Below are 19,492 nucleotides of genomic sequence, written 5' to 3'. Positions count from 1 at the left end.
ATTCCTGCTATAAGCAGGGACATATTGCACTAGCCCAGATTGCTCCAAGCCCTGTCCAACCTGGCCTTGAACACTTCCAGGGATGAGGCAGCCACAGCTTCTCTGAGCAACCTGTGCCAGTGCCTCAGCACCCTCACAGGGAAGAATTTATTCCTTATATCCAATCTAAACCTACTTGCTTTCAGTTTAGAGCCATTTCCCTTTGTTCTATCACTCCATGCCCTTGTCCAAAGTCCCTCTCCAGCTCTCTTGGAGTCCCTTAACATACCACAATAACGTCACCCTAGAGCCTTCCCTTCTCCAGGCTGGGCAATCCAAATGCTTGCATCCTTTAAAATATGTCACTGCAGGTTGGAAAGCTGCAGAGCTGCTCCAACACCACCTCCCCCACACTTGCTCCACACTAGAGTCTTTCCATTGACTTGGGATTTAATCACAGAGCTGAATCAAAAGGGTAAATATTTCCCTCTAGGAAAGCTCATGAGGATGATACAAGAGTCTGGATTGTTCCCAGCTTTGTGTGGGGAAGGCAAAGGGATGAGAAGGAGTTGAAAGAAGATGAAAGCTTATCTGGAAAAAAAAAAAAAGCAAGCAACTGACCTACCACACTCCCATGGGCTTTCCCAGAGCAGGAGAGGCTGAAGGGATGCCAGGCATAGCCATCACAGAGCCCTCACCAAAGGTAGCCCCTTTGATGCTGGTTGGCATCAAAGGAAAGTACTGGTGGTTTGTTTTGTTTCAGCTGCAGCCAGCACTGGGGTCTGGGCTGGGCCAGCCAGGCAGGGAGCAGAAATGCAGCTCAGGAGCTGCTGGGAGTCATGCTGGGAGCTTTTGCAAGCAGGGAACCAGGCAGGAGTGTTCCTCTCCCCAAACTGGAAAAAGTTGCTCCTGGGGTGGTCACAGAAAATCCAAAGCCTTGCAAACAAAGGAAACAAAAAGGTGGAGAAAGGTCTGGGTCCCTTTGGAGTTGCTGCTGTGCAGCATCAGCGCTGGCTGGCAGGGCACCTCAGCCCTGGGCAGCCCCACCGTGCGGCATCTTCTGCTGAAAATGGGAACTGAACAAAAATTGACATTAGCCCTAGTGATCTGAATGCTCTGCCTCTCAAAATGAGGAACAAATAGAAGCAGCCCAGCCCCAGTGTGTGCTGAGGGCTTGCAGTGATGCTGCACAAGGCCTGAAGCAGTGACAGCACAGGCTAAGTGAGCCCTGCTGACACTGAAACCTCAGGAGGGGAAAGGCTGTGTGCTGCTAAGTGCCTTGCACTGCGGCTGGGGAAGATCATGCCTGGGTCATGCTCACTGCATGAACAGCCACAATGTCCCCAACTCCACACGTCCTTTGGCAGGAGGCAAATCTCTCTCCTGTCCTCTTGTGGTTCACCCCATCAGCAAAAGAAAGCAAACTAAAATCCCCCCAAAATACTGAAATAAAGAACTGAAGTACTGCAGGCAGGAAGGGTTCATTCTAATTTTTTAGTTCTAAATTGCAGCAACAGAAAACAGAAAGGCAGAGAAATAATGAAATTCCAAAATTGCCCATTTAGGTTTCAAAAATGACTAGGGAAAAAAGAAAATTTCATCTTGTACAATGAGGTTCTCAAAATAACCAGTTTTTATAAATTGTATGCATTTATGTATGTGTGTGTATACATACATATATATAAGCCTTATATTTAAAAGGTCAGTGCTCCTTTGGGCAAAGGATTAATGACAATTTTCCTCTCAAGTTTACCTCCAAAACACAAAGTGAAGATTAGTTCATTCCAATGTCACTATATATAAATAGCACTTTAAAGGCACCTGTACGAGGCCAGTCTTTTTCTGCCATTTCATATCATTCTTTCTTACAAAATTCAGCTATATGTTCCAGAATACATCAAATTTTGTCTTGGGGAGCAGGAAGCAAAGGCACAGAGCTGTCCCCTGGAAAGATCCTATGGCATTATGGAATTCTGCTTTTCTCCAGAGGTATTTAACAGCAATAATAGGCAACACTTTACAACAAATAGAATAATGCTACAGTTGGGACTGTGCTGTCCTCACAGTGCTCTTTGTCAGCTTCTAACTCCCTTCTGGCACCTATGGAGCTGTCGTGGAAACAACCTCTACCTACGCTGCACATGGTGAGGATCTCAGCAAAGGAGCTTTTTCATGTGTAAGCTGAGCCAATTGAGAGGTAAAAAAACAACCAACCAAACCTAAACAACCAACCTTTTAATTTTTCTTCCCTTTTAAGCCTCAAATCTTGGCACACTGAGTAGCAGATAATGGGACTGAAGGAGGTGTCTTTACCATGCAGGTGTCCAACAGATGCGTCAGCAGAGCAGGGGCTGGTGCCACGTCCAGACCCCTGGACAGAACAGCCTCTGGGAGATGATTATGCCCAAATCAACATGCTTCCAAGAAAGGCAAGGGGATGTGAAACTCCAGACTCTTCCTGCGTGGCTTCTGGCTGCTCCCCACGGAGCGGCAGTCGGATCTTTGCGGGCTGACGCGGCGCTGCCCGGCCCGTTGTGCCTTGTGAAATGCCCAGCCACTCCACTCACACCCTCGTGCAGATGGGCCACAGTTGTTTTATGAACTAAGCCAGCTATTAGCAAGCTTCTGTAGCTGTGGGGTTTTGTCTGGCCAGGTTTTTTTGGTTTTTTTTTTTTGGTGTTCTTGTTTCTACTCTGGCATGCCAGAGAGATTTATAGAAACATCAAAAGGCCTGAGAGCAGAGGGGATGGATGTGCTGAACTGACCACTGGCCCCCGGATTTGTCAAGCTGGTATTTATTACAGCAGGGGAGGTGACAACTATGTTAAGATCAAACTCAAAAGTCAACAGTGAAAATGCATCAAGGCTGACCAGTTCCAAGCAGCTTCCCAGTAATCCCTGCTCCTTCCCTCCGACAGCACCATGAGAGAGGAGAAATGGAGGCAAGAAAACACACCAAAAATACATGAACAAAAAGCACATGAGTCTGTTGAAGGCTGTGATCTAGAAAATACGCACAGGGCTGCAGACTGCTCAGGGGCTCATACCCTCAGACGTCCGCAAAAGGCTCCAGCCATCAAAGGAGAGGAGGCTGCACTATCACCACAGCTCAAAGTGCTGTTAATCTGACTATTAGGAGGTGTGAAAGTGTGTGGAGTGGTGGGCAGCTGCAGGGCTGGCCAGAGGGTAAAATAAATCAAGATGCTTAAGGAAAGAGACTGGAATGCCAATTACTTTATCCTGTAAAATCTGTAGTTAGGAGTTGAAAATTTAAAGACAGAGACCGAGCAGCAGTGAGGACTAGGTAAGATGAAGATTGTTTTTGTTTCATAGTCCATAAGCTTTTCATACTAAACAAATTTACTGCAAAATGAGCAAATCAGTGGCAAAAAGTTGAAAACACAGGATCCATTCTTTAAAAATGTACAAAATCCTTTTATAGCTAACGATGAGCATAAGGACAGACATTTACAAGTCCTCTTAGTGCATATTTACACTTACTATTTTGTTTTCTTTCCTAGAATTAAAGCTGCCACAAACCTTCAAAGACTTTAGGGCTGTTTCAACATCTGAATTACAAAACAGTTCAGTCACAAATTACAAAATAAACTTGATGGTTTAAATAAAGTGGGAAAAATTAATCCACATTATTCACTTCAATATAGATTTAGGTAAGAAAGATCGTTCTCAACACATTTTCTACAGTTGGCAAAATTTTAATTTATCCTTTGATATTTTGGATCCCGAAGAGAAGCAGCTAAGCCACCACTCATCTCTCACCTGTTAGGCCACAACCCTGCTAGAAGGGAAACTGAGTTGAAGACATTTGCCTAGCAAAGCTCCTCCCCTACAAATGGAAGAGACTCAAATGACCAGACCGGCACGTTTTGTGGGATGAGCTCCATGGCCATGGCCAAAGAAAAAGGGCACCTCTTTCCCAGCTCTCTCCAGAGCCAAGGCTTGGAAGCTGCACTGCTCCAGCCTGCCCTCCAGTTATTTCAGCATCTCTACTGCTGAGCCTGAGCACAGCCCAAGCTGAATGAAACCAAGTGTTCCAGTCCTTCAAAACTTGGAGCAACATGGGTTCTGCTTGAGGCAGGAGGGCAGCTGGTTGTCTTTTCCTGAGATCTCCGTAGTTTAGCACATTCATAACAATACAGTGCAAACCACACAGGTTTCAATGCTTCTGAAAGTCTACGAGATGATGTTGGTGGAAGTCAGACTCTAAAACCAACTTAGAAAAAGATCTTTTTGAAAAGAAATGTATTTTCTTCATAAATACAGTACAATTACATTTTACAATGTCTTTTTACTTTCTAGACATAAAACTGCTAACTTTTACAAAAGAGTTCCTATACAAATACATGAAAAGAGACCTCCCTCCCTCCCCACAGCCCCTTGTCCCCCACCCCTGGCACCGAGCAAACCCACCGGCTGCAAATCCCGGGATAACCTGTGCCAGCCCTAGGGAGGGAGAGAAAGTTGAATTCCCCCCGGGGTTTTGCCTGCCCTGACTGCACCGAGTTTATATTGCAATGGGAAAAGCGCTTGGCTTGGCCCCAGCTGTCAGGATTCACCATGTGGGTGTCATGGCTCACAGGATGCAGTTGTCACATGTCCCATGCACTGCTGGTCAGTAGTGTGGGCTCCTGGAGCAGGAGGTGTCCCTGGAAATGGGTCTGGCCTAAAACTTTGCAAGTCCCCTCACTCAGGCAGCCTTGAAAACGAAGCAAAGCTGATGGCAGGTTTCAGCCTCTCAAACACCACTCTGCAAACAACAGCAGCAGAGACCACACATATAGAATTTCAGCCCCAACAGACTCACTAACCTCAGCCACCATGTGCAGACTCCTGAGGAGCAACTCACACACCCTGTGAGTCCTCAGACACAAAATCACTGCTCTAGACCCCTCAGCAGCTGCCAGGTAGGAGATATTTAAGCTAGTAACAACATTGGGCCAGGTGGGAACAAAAGCCTATACATCTCAGGCTGTGTTCCCTGAGCCACCAAATCCCAAAGGAACTGCCCAAGGGAAGGACTTGTGAGTTTGGCCATTCTGTAAGCAGTGAAAGGAAAGAGGAAAAATAACTAAACTTCATTTTCTGGTTTTGCTCTACAAAGAAGAATATGTGGCTTTCTTTAATAAAAGCTACAATTCTGCTTCTAATACCCGAGTTTAAGAAAAACTCTTAGTCTAAAATTTTGGTTTGCAAAGGTCATTGCAATCATTGTTAAAAATCACTTTCTACTAGAAATAGGCTCTACAGAAGGCAAAGGAACTAAGTGTGCAGTTTGTCTCCTTAAAGCAGTTTCTGTTTAAAAACAAAATAAAAATCTGTACAGAGACTGAAGACTATAGTACAAATCTTCCTCAAAGCAAGCAGCTCGTTTACATTCAGATCAGGATGGCTCTGAGGAAGCTCGAGGGAAGGAATACATTCCTGATGGCTCCTAGTGTGCCAGCACAGGAAAATGACCTCAAACTTCCACATCAAAAATCTTGGGGGTTTTGCTTTTGGAAGAAATCACAACTACAAAAAAGGGCAAAGAACCTGACCTAAGCAAGAAAAAACTGCACCATCTTCTTCCAAAATTGCTTCCACAGGCATGGAACTGCCAAGGCTCTTGCAATCCTGATGGCTTGGACTGTCAGAGACCACCTGGCTTCCATTTTTGAAGGAGACAGTTGCTGTCAATAATCTGCATTTTATTCACAGAAAGCTAATATGTCCTTTATCTTTGTAAAATAAATTACAGTGGCACTTCATTTGAAAACAATGAGCTGCAAGGAGGATAAACCAATTACTTTTACCTGAACAGCCAATATTGATTGGGGGAAATCAGTTTTCTCGAAGAGATTTTATCTGTAAAGGATCCACATTTTCACAGACATTTTAGAATTGATGTGAATCAAGTGAGTTGGAACCGTTTATATAGAGCCCTACAGTTGTAAAATGTCTTTAACAACTGCTGAGACGGAATATAATTTTTCCTGACTTTAAAAGAAGAGACAAGCACTCAAACATCTCTCCCCCTCTCTCACACAGACACTCGATGGCATTTGACCTCCCTTATTGTTCATTCTAAGCCAAATCCAAAAAATACAATATAGAATTTTATGCTGATATGGCAAAGAGATGGACACCTTGAGCTAATGAGAAAAGCTTCTCCTGCATTTCCAACAACTTGGAGGAGGCAGAAAAATCACTTTAAATCATCCAGGGTGGGCACTACTTCATATAATGGGATGGAATTAAGCCAAGAGAAGTAAATGTTAGACATTGTCAGGGTGAGAACAAAGAGGCTTTGCCATCTCTAGCTTCTGTGGCTCTGAGGAACACTACCAAGCAGCAAATCTGCTAGAAATGACGGGAAGTGGTTTTTAGTGATTTTTACATGATTATCATTAGAATAAAACCTCACAGCTGACCTTTTAAGCACTGCTAAGTCACCTGTGCAGCAGACAGAAGGCACCTACTTTCCCTCCCCAACTCTCCCTGGTGAAATTCATGTGCTATCTGTTGATCTGGTAAGGCCATTTCAATTGGACACCACAGCAGTTGTGTCAGCTAAGAATTAAAGACATTCACTAAGTGTTTGATAATTATTTGCTGGATTTTTTCTGGGGTGAAATGATCTGAAATGAAAATTTGGCTACGCTAACGCTGCACAGAAAGCTGCAACTAGCCAAGTTCCCAATGTGTGGCCACTGGCTAATTAAGTATATTAACATTCAAGTACAAAATGTAGTCTTTAACAGAAATTAATATTGAAGTGTTTCAATAAAATTCAAAGACAGTAACAAAAAAAATACTGATGTACTTCTATTGGTCTCATTATCTCCTGGTAGTATCTGTAACCAAAGCATTGCTGCATCTGTGTTAGTTCCCCAAAATCTGGAGGTGAACCTCATGACTTCAATGTGTAACTTTATTCTGTAATGCCTCTGGGACTTTAAGTTACTCTCTCCAGTTAGATGAATACAAAAAAAGTATTTTGAAAGGAGAGAGTCTGCCATCTGAACCTTTACACAGAGCTTCTCTTTACAGCTCAACCTCTGAGGCTTTGCTATACGACAAGGAATATAGTCTCTCCAAAAAGGAGGGACATACAGAGTAGAAGGGCATTTGAAATATAGAAAAGTCTGCTACAAAGATCTCCACAGATGCAGTAGATTAAGTTGCTAACACTGAATAGCAACAGAGCTTCCCACTTGCACTATGGTAAATTTGGAGTAGTTCCACTAAAGCCAATGGAATTACAATGGCAGAAATCTGATCTAACAGATCAGGACTGGGCCTGTAAACTCTCCTTTTTTAATTTATGTAAAACATGAATGCAATATATTATTTATTATCCACTGTATAAATTATTGAAAAAGTACTTAAGTATAAAAGTGTGGCAAATCTTGCAATGAAACTAAAAATGTGAAATGCGACATTAATCACCGGAGTCATTTCTTAATAAAGAAATAATAAAGGAATTTAGGAAGTAAAAAAAATGTTACCACACTGAAAATGGAAATTTCCAGCCTATGAGTATGAAATACCTATTCTGAGTTCTTACACTGAGTGGAAAGAGGAAGTGAAAGGGAAATCTCCCTTCACCACAGCTCAGATTTATAGAAGTTTCTCAGAACATCTGTATTCTAACACCAGTAAGTGATGCTCACAACAAAGTCCCTAGTTCTGATCGTTATAAGGCCATTAAGCTCTCCTTACTGCGGTCAAGCTAAACATGAACTACCCCTGTGAGAGCAGGTACTTCTGTTTAAGAGACTTCAAAAATACTGAAATGAAATATCAGATGCAGTGCACCTAAGTTCTAGGTTTTTTTCGCCAGGTGTTACCAGATCCAGTATTTAAAAAATAAAAGGGGAAACTTCCAAAGAACAAGTGTTATGGGTTTTTTATAATTTAGAACAAATTATAAATTAACCTGTCCATACTTTTGAGACATAATATACAAGAGCAAACAGCTGAGCGTTCTTTTATTACTCAGGTACTACATTGTTTTCCCAATATAAATGTCTTTTAAAAACTTCTTGTACTGTTATCCCAGCTCAGATCCTGGCACAGCCTTTCAGATGAGGTATTCTACCATCTCTCCATCTGGGAGGTCCTGCCCCACAGCCTGAACAGGGGCTTTTCTTTCAAGAGTGCTGGAGTGGAAGAGTGGCCCATCTACGTGATGAGGAAAAACAAGAGACAGACAAGCAAAGTTGTGACTTCAATAAGGTTAGAAATACGACATTAACATATTTTAAGAGTCATCTTCTGTCACTGGCCAAAGACAGCTAACAATGTATTTCGTTTTTGAAAATTCAGTTCTTCATGTATGTAGCCAGACAAAGATATTTTATCAAATTCCTTTTGGCTACTTCCCACTGATATACAAATCCACAGAGAACTGGAGTGACTGCATTGAAACCAATATAGTCAGCACAGACTTTCACCACCAAACCTGTTCCCCTGTCTCCCTCAACACCCATTAAATAGCATAGCACGAGCAGGATGCACAGCCCAGCCAAATGCACTCTTCCATAAAGAACAACATCATTGTAATGTGTCTGTAAGTGGAAGAGGCAAGGTTGTGTAATCTGCATTGATTTGGCAGAGTGGGCTGGAAAATGAGCAGCTCTTGCCAGCACGGAGCTCTGTGGGAAGCAAATTCAGCTTCTGTGACAGTCACTGTCAACTGGACCTGCTCGTGCCAAGGCTGCAGTCCGTGCTGCAAGTGGGACAGGACAGTACCGAGACAACTTCATTGCGATAGTTACTCTTCCTCCTTCTTCCTCCCCTTGTCTGACTCCACTTGGCTTTGAATGCCCCCTCGATGCAATGGCCAGTTTCCACAGCCCATTTTCATATGCTGGTTAAACCCCACATCCTACTCATAATGTACTTCAGAATAGACACTGACTCAGAGATTTGCATCTACCTGTTCCAAATCTCACTGCACCACTCTACCCAGTGTGTCCATGCTTATGCTATCACTCTTAAGACTGTCTTTTCCTTAAGAGCCTTTGAGACCCCTAAGAACACTGTCAAGCTTGTCTCTGAAATCCACCTGTCCTCACAAAAATTAACCTCAGTTTGCCTGAAAAGCCAAAGGGATGACAGGGCCTGCCCCACAGAGCAGAACTGATGGTGAGTTGGTGGCAGGAGCCCCTCTGAGACTGCACCATAAGGTGCTGAGCTATGTTACCTGTTTTGTCTGCGCTGTAAGTCAGGTTGGTGCTGGGGAGTCGTCCTGGGGTGGGAGCTGCAGGGGAAGGTGCAGCTTTGCTCTGTTCACTCCCCCGGTCAGTCTGGGTGCTGCAGTCCCTGCTGCCTGTCTTCGAATGGGCTGACAGCAATGGTGTGGAAGGAAGGACAGGAGAGGGGGTGGAAGGAATGGATTCGGAGCGATATTCTGTTCCCAGCAGAACACCTTTGTGAAAAAAGGGAAGGTAAACGTCACAAACCCAAAAAACTAACTGTATCAGTTCTGCATCACTCAGCAGTACTTGCTCTAGGATCTGGAAAGTCCCCCACACTTCAAGACACAGCACTAATTTACCTTTCTGTAGCACCTTTCACCACTGGGTGCTGAAGCACCTAGGGAATAGCTGCGTCCTCGTGATGCTGCTTGCAGATGGGCACTGACACCTCCTTGTCTCTAGGCAGTGGCCCATCTACAGCAGGGTAAATCTGCACACTGAAATCACCTTCAACAGGTTCTCATTTACATTTCAGGGTCTTTTAGTCTCAGAGGGAAGGCCTTTGGGCCTAACTTCCCCCAGGAAAAACAAAATCATCCCAGATTTGCTTTTCTCGGAACAATGCTGTTGAGCCATTCCAGACAGGAGTCATGTTAGTGCAGGCACAATACTACAGGACAGAAATCCTGCTTAGCATCTCTGCTGCTATTCAAGGAGACTTTACACCTTTGGCCAACTGTAACACCCAGCTGAAAGCAAGCACTTGGGAACTCTGAAAACTGTATCCTAAACATCACTAATGTCAGGTACCACACTGGAAATAAAGGTTACATATTTTAACAGGAGAGCCTGGACATCAGAACTCACAATTTCCCAGAACTGATTAAAACAAGCAGCTATTCTAAATGTGTCCTATCCTGCTTGCAATCAGCTTTAGTGCACGGAGGACCAGCTGGTCTGCCTGCCCAACACAGCTTCCTCTGCTGCTCCTGCCTCCCTTATAAGCAGTGACTTGTGTATCTGAATTGCCATCAGTACTTAAAAATTACCCAGGCTGCCTTTCCAGCTCTTGTCCTCCCTCTTCTCCTCCAGGATGGGAGTGCTGCTCAGTGTAGAGGAGTGGGACAGCAAGCCCGAGCCAGTGTTGGAGATGGACATCAGCGACTTGGCAGGTCTCATGGAGGAGAGCTGGTCCGTCTTGCCAGGCTCCTTCCGGGAGCGCTGCTGCAGGACTTTGATCATGGCATCCTTCTCAATGATCTGAGCATGCAGAGTCTTAATCCTTTTTGGGAAGTAAAAAGAACAATTTATATGTGTCCTGTCTCCTTGGACTGAGGCCTTGGTGTCCCCATGGCTGTGACTAGGACACCCTTAGGCATTTGGGGAGGTGGAGAGGGGATGCCAGTGAGCTTATTGTCCTGGACACTGGCTGCTCATTGACGCCAGAGCAAACCATGCATGAGAGAATGCACTGAGACACCCACCCACCTTTGGCTGCTGGGAACTGCTCTAAACAGCCATGGAAGTGGCTTTGAGACAAAGCTGAGAGTTATGGGCAGGACATGAGACCAACAGCAAGAAGATGACTAAGACACTTTGAGGAGTTTGCACTGGACCTAACCCCAGGGAAAACAGTCCTGTGAGACTGTTAAGAGATGGCTGTAGCCTGGGGTCTGATGAAGATGCCCCGAGGAGTGAAGAGGAACAAGCTAGATGCAAAATATCTAAGACAAGACATTTTTGCATTGGCCCTCAGTATCAAGACAGGTTTTGGATTGCTATGTAGATACTTCCTTGGCCAAATGAGCGTCTGTCATCCTACATCATTGCTATTGGTGAAGACACAAGAATTTCTGGTTCTGAGGCGTCTACAGAGACAACTAATTTAAAATCCCTGTTCCAAAGAAGCCAGATAGGACCACACTGCACTTTACCTTCCCTCCATGTCGAGACATCTCCTGTTGGCAAGCAGGATCTCCTCCTCCTCCTTCTGGATGCGAGCTTCCAGCGAGGTGTCATAGCTGGGGTTGGGCGAGTGGCTGATCACCGTTGTGTCCCTGAGAACAAGCAGGACAGCAGATGAAGGACCTGCTAAGTTTGCTGCTTTCCTCCTAACAGCACAACATTATTTCTCAAAAGTTACAAGCAAGAATATCCACTTTTTTTGAGTTTAGGCTGTCTTCCAAAAATCCAACTCCCAGTCCTAATGAAGAAGGATTACAAAAACATGCAAGTCATTACAACAACCACCTCCTGTCCATCTCAGGCCAGTCCACAATCTCAACTGATTCACTGCACTGCAGTAAACTGCTGATGCAAATTCAAGCACATGTGGAGAGGGAAGGATGGTAGGGAACACCAGGCACTTTTCTTCAATTGAAATAGCACAAACTTCACTTCAGATACAAAGCTGTTTCCTTTCCCCTTCCAACACTATCATACAGGGAATGTCAGTATCAAAGGGAACAAGGCATGGGAATTTCTTAAGCAATCCTAAGCAGCTTGGTCCAAAAACCTTAGAATGGTCTGAAAACAGTTTCAGACGGATTACATATAGTGCCTGATCTTAACACTGTGATAGTTGCCCAGTTCACTAACCAAAACATAATGAGTATTTCATTCTACTTGTGCTGTTCAACCAGAACAAAGTCACTGTGCTATGCTCTGTATTACCATATAACTCACAACATTAAGAGCATGTTACTGGCATAGATGTGCATTAACATAAATAGAGAAAAACAAATACACAAAAAATGCAGAGTTACCAAGAGCTCCAGTTTATTGGAATAAGAATTCTGTTCTCTTGGACTCAGCAGGTCCAAGAACTGTAAAAGCACTTTTAACTCCACAAAGGTTCAGATCACGAACAGCAAAGCACCAACGTGAAGGGCATGAGGTCATTCACCAAAGAAACCCAGGCTGACCCAGGTTCCTGCCTGTGCTCGAAAGCATCCTTCCCACAACCTCTGCTTCCTAAGGGATGCTAGTTTCCATTATTAAAGGGAAAGAAATCTGTGCAGGGTAGATGAGGTTGCCACTGAAATTTGTGGAATTCCTCACAGCAGGTAGATGGAAATGGAAAAGCAGAGGCTGGCTCTTTCCTGACTGGATGGCATTCTGCTCATTTAACAAAATCTGACCAGGCCAAACACATCCCCTCTCGCTCCTTCATAAACAACAGACCAGGGCCCTATTTACCAGCCCACACTGAAAATCTAACATGGCAGCAGCAAGAGCCTTTAGGGAATCCCTGGGGAGGTAGAAAACAGTGCCCAAGAAGCACCAAAACCCTAAAATAACAGTTTGCTTCTGGAGCAAGATAGATCTCTAAACACTAACACAGCAAATGTGCCACTTTACCCCTGTAATTCCAGTATGATCTTACCAACTAGGAAGCCAGCTGTGATAACATCCCTATCTGGATCTGGCTCATGAAACAATCTACAATAAAATCTGCTGTCAAGAACCATAAACTAGTGAGCAATGAAATTACATGTAAGCAATACCTAATGCTAAGGAGTTGCACTCCAATAACAGCTCTTGTTTACCAACAAGCTGAAGCACTCTAGCCTATTTACAGCCATAATAAGTGTTTCTGTACAGTTGTCTTGGAATGTGAGCTTGCTACCAAATTTCAGACACTCTTCCCCCCCCTCCCCCAAGCAGTGCTCTCCATACACACCAGAATGTTTTGAGCAGAATTTCCTAGTAGATGTTTCTGGTTAGTAACCATGTGGAGGACAATACCACAAAATAATTTGCAAAAAAGCATTCTGGAGAACAAGGAAGTCATTCAGGGTGAATGATGTGAAACACCAAGCTCACCCCATCTCACATGACTCCAGCAAGGACTGATTCTTGTTTTAAAAATAAAAAACCAAACTCCTTCTCATACACCTATTTTTGAATCAACAGCTTCTAGGAACGGCTCAGAACAATTATTCTCTAGAAAATTGCTCCTGCACATGGAGGAATCTTCCTCTGGAAACACATTTCTAATTGTTGGCCATCGCACAGCTCCCAGGAAGAACAGCCAAGCTCCACTTGCATGCAGAAGTCTGAGAAGCTGTTCAGACCACAAGGCAAGCTGTCATGGGAGGGTGGTATGACAGCATTCCTTGGTGGGAAATTTGACATTCAACTGCAAAAAGAAAACAATCCCAGTGCTATGAAAAGTCTCATTTACCTCTGAGCAGCCACAGTTGCAGCTGCATCCAAAGCAAACTGTCTCATCACACTTTCCTCCAGGTATTTCTGTTCCCACTTGGTCATGTCAGCTTCCAGAGCAAGAATCCTTTCTTCTTTCTCCCGCAGGAGTTCCATGAGCGCTGTGGCGTTGTACTCAGAGACATTGGCAGCCTGAGATGTTCCCTGACGCTGATTTCCAAGAGAAAAAACCAAAACAAAACCAAAAATAGAAGTCTCAGGATGCATCTGTAGACTCAGGGTTGATCGGTTTGCATTTTGTCTGAAGGACAGAGGCTGTTCCAGAGCAGCACTGGTTTGACACAGGAAACCCCCAGAGTGCAATGCAGTGGCCTATGCCATGTTGAGCAGACTAATAAGCAAATACCTGAGATGGAAAACACTCCTCCTAATGCATTTTTCCATGTGCAAAGCCCTAGATATGCATCCCAGAGTCAGATCATGCTATTCAGGTGTGCTGTGTACAGCCCACCCATAATGCTTGAAGTAACACAGACTTAGTTCCACAGCATTCAGCAAAACTCTAACTACTATACAGGAGTTATTACCCCCTCAAAAAAAACATCCAAAATATTTCTAAAGGATTTTGTTATTAAATGAATATGATCACTGTATACCTGGGGATTAAGCAGCTGGGGATTGAAACAATTCAGTTCTAAAGAAAGATTTGGAGGACAGGCAGTGTTCCCTTTCAAAACAAGAAAGAGTGGAGATTGCTGAGCTAACAGTTCAATGGATAAAACTAATAGTATTATACGGAAGTCTCATCTGGGATTAGCAGGATATTTGACTTAAAAAATAAACATAAATAGTTTAAAAGAAAAGAAATTGGGCAGCCAAGATATTTTATTTTCAGCTCAGAATTTTTAACCATGACAAGAAAGCTTTTTTTTCGGGTTGACTCAGGCTCAATGTAAAAGCCTGTAGGGTTCAGAGTACCTAAGCTTTCAAAGGTAACAGAGGAAAGTTTATCAAATTACTGCAACTCCTAATAAAGCCAACATAAAAATACAAGTAAGATTCAAAATCCACTCCTGGGCAGAGGTGGAATTTGGGGGATAAAAATAAACTGAAACTAAATGTGATTTAGAACACAGGTCTGCATCCTATTTCCAGTAACATTTACACACCTGACACTTCACCTACATTGGACAACAGGCTGAAATAAAACTAAAACTTCACATCCAGTTCGTAACATCCCTTCACAATCTACTTCTCATTCATTCTTTTTACTGGAAAAGATTCACATTACACTCATAAGAATATACTGCATATGAAGCTTCCATCTGTTTCCAACAACTGCATTCACAGGATTGGCTTTTCTGGTTTAGCTTTGTGCTGTTTTTCAACATGGAAAAGCTTTTTGAAGGGCCACTTTTCAGGCCAGTTGTTAACAAATTTTATATAAAATCTCAAACTGTGAACAAGATTTAGAAAATAATTTCAAAGTAAGTATAACCACATTTCTTGAAGATAAAACAGTGTCCAGCTATATGGCTGTGCCTGCACTTTGGCACTTGATGGATCCCCTTACTGCATCTTACCTAAATATTCTGGTTGAAAGAGAATAAAATCACATAGAAAACAATACAATGGCCAGAAACCCCATGACTCTAGCTAGCAAAATAAAAATTTGTTAATAATACAAGATGAAAAAAAAACTACTGCTCTTTTCTGTGTGGTGTGTAGGCTGTAGCATGCAATCCCACAAGAAGCCCAGTACGGCCCAGAGGAACAGCAGGTACCTGCTGCATCCGGAGAGATTCCAGCTCTCTCTCCAGCCGCGTCCGCAGCCTGTGTTCCAGCTGTTCCCGCTTCTCACATGCTGCCTGCAGCTGAACCAAGGCCTGCTGCATCTTCTCCACCTTCTCAACATAGACCTGCTTCTTTTTGAGCTGAAACAAAGAAAAAAATTGCAACAGAAGTTAAATAATGAGAACGAGTGACTGAACTTCTGGCTTTGCAGACCAGCCAGGAAGAAGATGTCCAGATGACTTCCAGTACCTGAAGGAAGCCTGCAAGAAAGATGGAGAGAGCCCATTTACAATGGCCTGAAATAACAAAACAAGAGGGAATGGCTTCACACTGACAGAGAGATTAGATATTAAGAAGAAATTTTTCCCGGTGGGGGTGATGAGGCACTGGCACAGGTTGCCTAGAGAAGCTGTGGCTGCCCCATCCCTGGAAGTGTTTAAGGCCAGGTTGGATGGAGCTTTGAACAACCTGCTCTAGTGTAAGGTGCCCCTGCCCTTGGCAGGGGGATTGGAATGTGATAAACTTTAAGGTCCCTTCCAACCCAAACCATTCCATGATTCTATGACTGCTGTCAGTGAGCCTTGGACTCCTGCTCAGGACTCGACACTCAGAATTATACAGGTCTGTCCCATCTCTGCTTTTCTGCTGGGTATATTTGCCCTTTTCGTCCTCAGCAACCCCATAATAATGATGGGGAAACTGAGAAAATTATATTGCAGATGTCTGAGAGCCCAAATGGGCTAGAAAGGGCACCTGGGTTCATAAGAGTGATTAAGTGACTTGACACATGTTTCCAAGGTAACTGCAGCAATAACAGTGTTTAGAACTGGTCCACAAGCTGGGAACACTTTCAGTGCAATAGTGAAAATAGCTGGCACTATTTTTATAAGATTAAGCAGAAACTGAATCAAAACTTGCAGGATCCTACTGCAGTCCCATAACAATCAAATAATAGGATCCAAGCACACAATAACCATGTTCTCTGCTCACCCCACACTGCAGCCAGGTTTATTCTAGCAGCCTGGACAGTGATCGTGGCCCAGTGTGACCTGACAGGTCCTGCTCCATTCTTGCCCGTGCTCTTCCATCCTCCTCCAGCATGCATCCTGCAAAACAAGCTGCTACCCTGCCTCACAATAAGCAACAAAATCTACCACACTGAGACTGTCTTAGCAAGGCAAGGCTAATCCACAGTTCAGGCAGAATACAACCAAACTAAAACATGAATAATTTAAAAAAATATAAAAATAGAACACAACCAGGTCCTGGCTCTATTCTAATATATGCACATCTGTGGACACAATTTTCTGTTAAGGAAAAGACTAACAACTGCAAATAGCCAGGCTTCTCTGGCAAATTTGGGGCACTGCTTTTGGAGCTATGAGTGTCATAAACCCTGAAACACAAAAATAGCACGAAGAAGGCAGCTTTTCCCAACAGTCAGAGCCAAAGCCTAGAGAAACACCACAATGCAAAACACAGACTCCCTTATGTGAGTTCTAAGAGCTGCTCTACAGCTTCATGGAAGAAAACTCCACTGAGGGATATTAAAGACAAAAGACACCACTTTTGGCTCAGGAAGTCCTTCTTGGAAGCAGAAAGTATTCTGGGAAAGTATCACTCCTTGTTGGCCCCATTCTGATTGTGTTCCCTAGGAATCTGCTCTAAGTTTCAGCAGAAAGAGGATACTTTGATCTGAACAACATGAGCTGTTCTTTCATTGCACCTTTGTTCCAAAAAAGTCTTATCATATGTTCCGTCAAAAATCTTTCCTTTTCACACTCCTGTTCCTTGAGGCAATGAAGAGACTTCAATGGGAATAGCAGAGAGAGAAAAATCTCCAAAAGCTATTAATCCCAGACACGGTATCCTTTTCTTCTCTTCATAAAGTCAGCAGGCATCTAATCTCACAGCATGAATGTTGCTGCCTTAGAGGATTTTCCTCAAACAAGTATTTTATAATAAAAGTTACAATAAACAGTGAGCAATCCAGCCAAAGGACTTCCCACCAGCGCATGTACAGTAGAAAGGTATTTTTATTCTTTGATTGCTCAAGATTTCAAGCTTGTTTGGAATAGGAGGGACAAGAATATTTTAACAGAACTTACTATTCCATTGCAGCTCTGCAGAGAATCAATAAAAATGTTATACTTAATATTTCCTTATATTCCAGATCACAGTGCTTAATATCACCAATTTCAGCTTTCTCACACCCCACTAAAGTGTAGCTTAATGCATTGGGTTTACAATTAGATTAACAGCAGCTCAAAATAGTTCCGTAACTAGCCAAAACTGATAAACTATGGGTCAGCAGCAGAACCCAGAAATGGAGATCAGGCAGTATCTTCGGTTTTGACCTGGACAAGAGTAAGGAACAACCTGGGAAACCCCCAGCAGTGAAATATCACGCATCGAGCTGAAAAATAATCTCTTCAAAACCAGCTCTCCTCCCACTCTCTTCTGTATAAAAATGTTAAGGATGAGGTGATGGACATTTGGTCTTTTATTACCTACTCCAAAGCATTTAAATTTCTGAAGAGTTTTTTAACACACAGGTAAAATCCTCCCTGCCAGAGCAACTGCCAACACATTTTACTAGTTTCATAATTAACAAACCTGAGTGTGCGTAAGTGTGGATTAACATTTTGGACCGCATTCAAAGAATACCAAGAGCCCAGCCAAAAAACAGAATTAGGACACAGAAATTCCACTGAAACATTCACTTTGAAAGTGCTCCCATCAGCCGAACCTGCAGGTGAAAAGTTGCAACACAAGCTGTTGCCCAACTTCCCAGCACTGCCTGCACATGCCTAACTCAGGCACCAGACCTAACATACAGGCATGGCTTGTTCAGTGACTTCTCAGAAAGATACTTTTCCCCCTTCACAAGATGCCCTTCATCTTCCAGCATCAGGAAGAATTAGGAATGTTAAAAGATTTGCGATTCATGTGTGTATTTTTAATGGCTTAAAACCAGATTTAATTCAGGAATACCTCAAATAATTTTCAGGGTTTTGGAACCCAGATGTTCAGTTTTAAAGGAATGTGTGTGCTCCAGACAGTTCAGCTTTCCTAATGAGTCTTTTGACACAATTATCCTTTATCTATGAGACTGTTTCATGTACTCAGTCAACTCACTGCACATTCTGGCGCTTTCATTCCTTTCCAGCTCTGCCACTCTGCTACACCAAGTGTTTGTGAGAACAATTTACCTTTCTGTGGACCAGGATTCTCCAGGAGTGGTAGACATGAAATCTAATTTTTCTAATTTTTTTTGTTTTAATCTTTCTGACTTGATCTATCCTCTCAAAATAAAAAGGAATGATGCTTATAAGCACAGAGGGATTTCATTACCATAAATTGAGAGTATGATCTTGTTTTCCTAAGACAGGAATTGGAAACAATTTCCTGAGTATTGCCAGGGTGCCGAAGACATAAGTAAGATGGGAGGAAGGAAAAGAGGCAGCATGCTGAGGCTTGGTTTTGGTTACTTGCCATGGGTTCCCCACCCTCTCTCTTCCAGCAAAGAACCAAAACTGGCTGCTCAGTGCCAAGGGCCACAGCAACATCTACCACAGCAGAGATGGCATCAAAGGACACTGGAATTCTCTCCTCTGCATCAGGGCTTGCAGTGAACACGTGCTCTAGATAAGAGCTCATTCCTGAAGCTTTACAAGGATGCAGTCACGCCCTTTGGAATGTAATTTTAAATAAATTTGACAAGATAGTAATTTTCCTTTTGATGGTACAGCATTTAACTAAGAAGCAAGCTCATGTTCACATAATGTATCATAACTGCTTTGCCTTCAAGGGTGCTCTGAAAATGCAGAGCATTTTACTCATATCTTTATTATAACACCTATTTAAGATGTAAGATCTCAAATCACCTCAGTGCATGTCTGGAAGCACAACAGAGCACTTCAGCATGACAGTATCCCTTCCCAGCATTTCCTACAGCACTAGGCAAACTTTAGTAATATTCTTATCTTCTCCAGGTCAATCCCTGACTGCTTTGGAGAATGTCCTAACCAAGCATCAGAGGTCAGGCTTTAATTTTATCAACAAGATTTTCTAACTAAACCAATGTAAACAAAAGCAGTCACTCTCCAGTTCACATTTACTACAAAGTTTGTGTAAATTCTGCAACAGGACTGAGGACAAGAAAAATCAAGAAGATGAGGACTGGCTTGGGCTCTGCAGAAATCCAGTACACAAAGTGTGGAGTGATGCAGGGAATACCCCTGAAAGATTCCCTGGCTGCCTGAGCAAGTATTTCTGCCTTCATTTTATTACCTCTACCCCTTGTCAAGATTCCTTTCTGCAGTTGAGGGCCAGCTGGGAAAAGCTGG

At 43.2% G+C, this 19,492-nt stretch overlaps 1 protein-coding gene across 1 annotated transcript in view; it reads right to left on the bottom strand.

Annotated features, from left to right (window-relative positions):
* Positions 1 to 7,467: 7,467 nt before the first annotated feature.
* AMOT (angiomotin) overlaps positions 7,468 to 19,492 on the bottom strand; it is a 33,246-nt gene continuing 21,221 nt past the window's right edge. Inside the window, exons 7-12 of the mRNA XM_009071596.1 lie at positions 15,134 to 15,283; positions 13,369 to 13,559; positions 11,117 to 11,239; positions 10,232 to 10,464; positions 9,188 to 9,412; positions 7,468 to 8,163 (exon numbers count right to left, since the gene is read on the bottom strand). Coding sequence (XP_009069844.1) covers positions 8,063 to 8,163; positions 9,188 to 9,412; positions 10,232 to 10,464; positions 11,117 to 11,239; positions 13,369 to 13,559; positions 15,134 to 15,283 — 1,023 coding nt within the window. The 3' untranslated portion in view covers positions 7,468 to 8,062. The remainder of the gene's footprint in view (positions 8,164 to 9,187; positions 9,413 to 10,231; positions 10,465 to 11,116; positions 11,240 to 13,368; positions 13,560 to 15,133; positions 15,284 to 19,492) is intronic.

Source organism: Acanthisitta chloris, unplaced genomic scaffold, assembly GCF_000695815.1.
Source record: "Acanthisitta chloris isolate BGI_N310 unplaced genomic scaffold, ASM69581v1 scaffold9350, whole genome shotgun sequence".
Classification (NCBI taxonomy): Eukaryota; Metazoa; Chordata; class Aves; order Passeriformes; family Acanthisittidae; genus Acanthisitta; species Acanthisitta chloris.
The sequence above is the reverse complement of the archived record's forward strand: the minus strand, read 5'-3'. Positions and strand labels throughout refer to the sequence as shown.